Consider the following 3,116-nt stretch of genomic DNA (forward strand, 5'->3'; position numbering starts at 1 on the left):
CATATAGTGCGTAGAATACCACTAAATATGTACGTCCTGCGTTAAAATTAACTCGTAGTACTACTGCTTATGATCTTTAAACCTCTTTCAATACGTCAATCACAGTGCTTTCTTAGAGGAACTTATCAAGCGTTAACTCAATCAGCATCCACTTTTAGCTTGACAGTTGTTTCAAAGCTTGTTGTGTACTTTTAGGCTTGTCAGGTCCTTGTATAGAGTCCCCTGAGATCTGAGCTTTTAAACATTTAGACTCTTGTATTATGTGGAGAAATTGCTTTAAGCTGTAAACGATATAACGCATCCGCATGGAATGGAATTAGCTTTGGTTTACTTTTAAATTCCCTTTGGGGAATTTCCTTATTTATACCTTTACTAGAAGACGTTATTTCTGCTTGATTTAGTTGATAGGCGATATAGGTAAGTAACTTACAGCATGCGTGAGCTAACTGAAGTCGAACAGTGTAAATATTTGATTGTGTTCAACTGACTGCTTACATATTTCAGGAGAAAAAGTTAACTGCTCACTGGAGAGACTTTATACATCCCATAATGTGGCGGTGTAAATGGGCAGAACTCAAGATGAAAGAGCTTCAGTTGCAGGCAGCAAGGTACAACAGAGAGATATCAGCGCTTGATGGGAAAAAACATAGGGCATTAGATCAAGCTACTTTGGAAGAGTCAGGCTCGAAATCATTGCCATTTGTTTATCCAAGGCACAGGAAAAAAACCATGAAGAGGAGAAAGAGGAAAAGAGTTGAGGATGGAACAGATATTGCAGCACAAATGTCCACTCATAACCTTTTCTCTTATTTTGGTATGATTTCTTCTCCATTCTATTTTTGCTTGGCAACCGATGTCTCTTGCCACCATGATAAGTTCTATTTTGGCATGTGATATCTTGCAGAAAATAAAAAGCTGGATTTGGATGGTACACCAGCTGGAGATGATATTAGTAATGCAGGTATGTATAAATGTTCACGCTTTCCCATAATTATTTACCAGTAAATGAGTTCATATCATTTATCTTCTGCTTCTCCCTTTGTAGAAGAGAGTATGGATTGCTGGGATTTCTTCTGCCTTTGGTTTGTTATTTCAGCCACCTAGGTTGCCTACCTGCTTACAATGTCCGCTTGTCAATGAGAAAAAACCAAATAAAATATTTTTTTTCTTTCCTTTTTTTTTTTTAGTTTGTTGATTGGTAAGGAAATACTAATCTTTTTAGGGGCAGATAAAGTGAAATTCTGATACCTTTATAGAATTCTTTTCTCTTAACTAATGTTTGATGTTTCCGTCATTCTCCTGGAACGTTCAATTCTTGAATAACCAATTCTTTTATGGTCACACATTTTGAAGCAACATAAGTTGCAAATTTGTTTTATAATTTTGTCAAAACCCTCTGGCATGTTCCTCAAGTTTACATGTCACTCCAAATAGAGTAACATGCTTGGTTGAATAACCTACACGTGCATTGCCCATAGGCAATTGTAGAACAAATTTGTGCCTATATTAATTTTGGTTGTCGTTGTTCCCTAGAAAAGAGTTGGACCTGTTATTTCGAAACTGCAATGACGCTCTGATGTGTCTCATTTTGATTGAAACTCATATTGTAGTCATGCATGATGCACTGTGGGCTCACTTGCAACTCTTTTGCGTTTTTCATTTTCTTACCAAGGAAGATTCACCCTTTTGAAAACCATAGGCCCTAAATTGGCATAGACCGGAAATGCGCCAGTAATGTATTCAAGCTTGAAGGTGATTATCTTGAGCCATGTAACGCTTAACGGTTAACTTATGACTAGTTACTAAATCTCTGTGCAGTATGCACGGACCTTCTTATCTTCATACTTCGGAGAGCAATGACGCATGATATTCCAGATAGTTCTAGCTCAGATGTTATGAACTTTGTTTGACATGTTTAAAGCTCTAGAATTTTGGAAGTGCATATAACTTGTGCTCCGACTGTGTCTATCAGCATAAAACTAGTTAATGAATGATAAACTTTCGAAATATAGAATATAAGCCTGTGCTCTGTCTGCTATATTTATTCTTTCATCAAACAAAGTATTATAGGTAATTATGAAATTCGAAAATGAGCAGCGAGGATGTCAAGTTCACGTCTGCCCAAGTTTAAATATTCCGAATAAGGACTTGAACAACTTCACTACAGTTTATGCTCAAAAGTATGTCAATCTTAATGTTGAGTTTAAAGTGTTTGTCCTTCTGGCATCTTTACTAAAGGCATAGATATGTTAACAAATTGTTTTGGTAATATAGTTTCACTGGATGTCCCTTATGTTGATTTTTTTTTCTTTCTGACATAGCACTGGCAGAACAGAAATCCAATGGCCATGATGAGTTTGGTAATGATGATGATTTGTCAATTCTGGAAAGCAGCAATAGTTTTCTTGAGCAGATCCTTCGCAAAATTGAACTTGTACATAGTCGGGTTCATAAGTTGAAGGACCAACTTGATACAGTGATGACGAAAAATGCAATAAAGTTTTCTTCCTCTGAGAATCTGATGTCATTTGATGGACAGGCTAGCTCTATTCGTAGCCCTACATTCTCGGCATGCAATGGAGACACAATATCAGCTGGAGCTTTATATGCAACATCTCAGCACATGGTAGATTATGATCTTGGAGATTTTGTCATGCCTGACAGTACAATGTCAAGCTATGGAGAGGCTATGCCTATTCCTGACATCATTGAAAGTACAGTAGGACTTTTATCCTCTGTGGATGTCACGCAGCAGCAGGCACAAGTCGGAGATTCAAGCGAAAGAGTAAGACATCTATCCTTTCCAAGTGGAAAAAGAGAGTGAATAATGTTGAGTTGTGGTTGTTATTTGGCTATGCTAGGTTGATGAATTAATCACTGGGTGGTGTTTGGAGGGCCCTATAGCACTTAATCCTAGGACTAAAAATAGGGACTAGCTTTTGTATTTCATACTTGGTGCTTGGTTTAAAGTGGCGATTACATTTCAATACTATGAGTAAATAGATTATGTTTCCTGCAGTCACATCTGGTGCTTGGCTTAGAAGATGCAATTAGATGTTCTTCAAAAATAGTATTTGGCCCTTATGTGTCGAGTAATCTCCAATATGCAGTCCGTA

General features: G+C 37.2%; 1 protein-coding gene across 1 annotated transcript in view; it reads left to right on the plus strand.

The window, feature by feature from the left end:
- LOC109227851 overlaps positions 1 to 3,003 on the plus strand; it is an 8,122-nt gene extending 5,119 nt beyond the window's left edge. The window contains exons 3-5 of the mRNA XM_019393044.1: positions 505 to 814; positions 905 to 961; positions 2,322 to 3,003. Coding sequence (XP_019248589.1) covers positions 505 to 814; positions 905 to 961; positions 2,322 to 2,824 — 870 coding nt within the window. The 3' untranslated portion in view covers positions 2,825 to 3,003. The remainder of the gene's footprint in view (positions 1 to 504; positions 815 to 904; positions 962 to 2,321) is intronic.

This window comes from Nicotiana attenuata, chromosome 6 (assembly GCF_001879085.1).
Source record: "Nicotiana attenuata strain UT chromosome 6, NIATTr2, whole genome shotgun sequence".
In the NCBI taxonomy this organism is placed as follows: Eukaryota; Viridiplantae; Streptophyta; class Magnoliopsida; order Solanales; family Solanaceae; genus Nicotiana; species Nicotiana attenuata.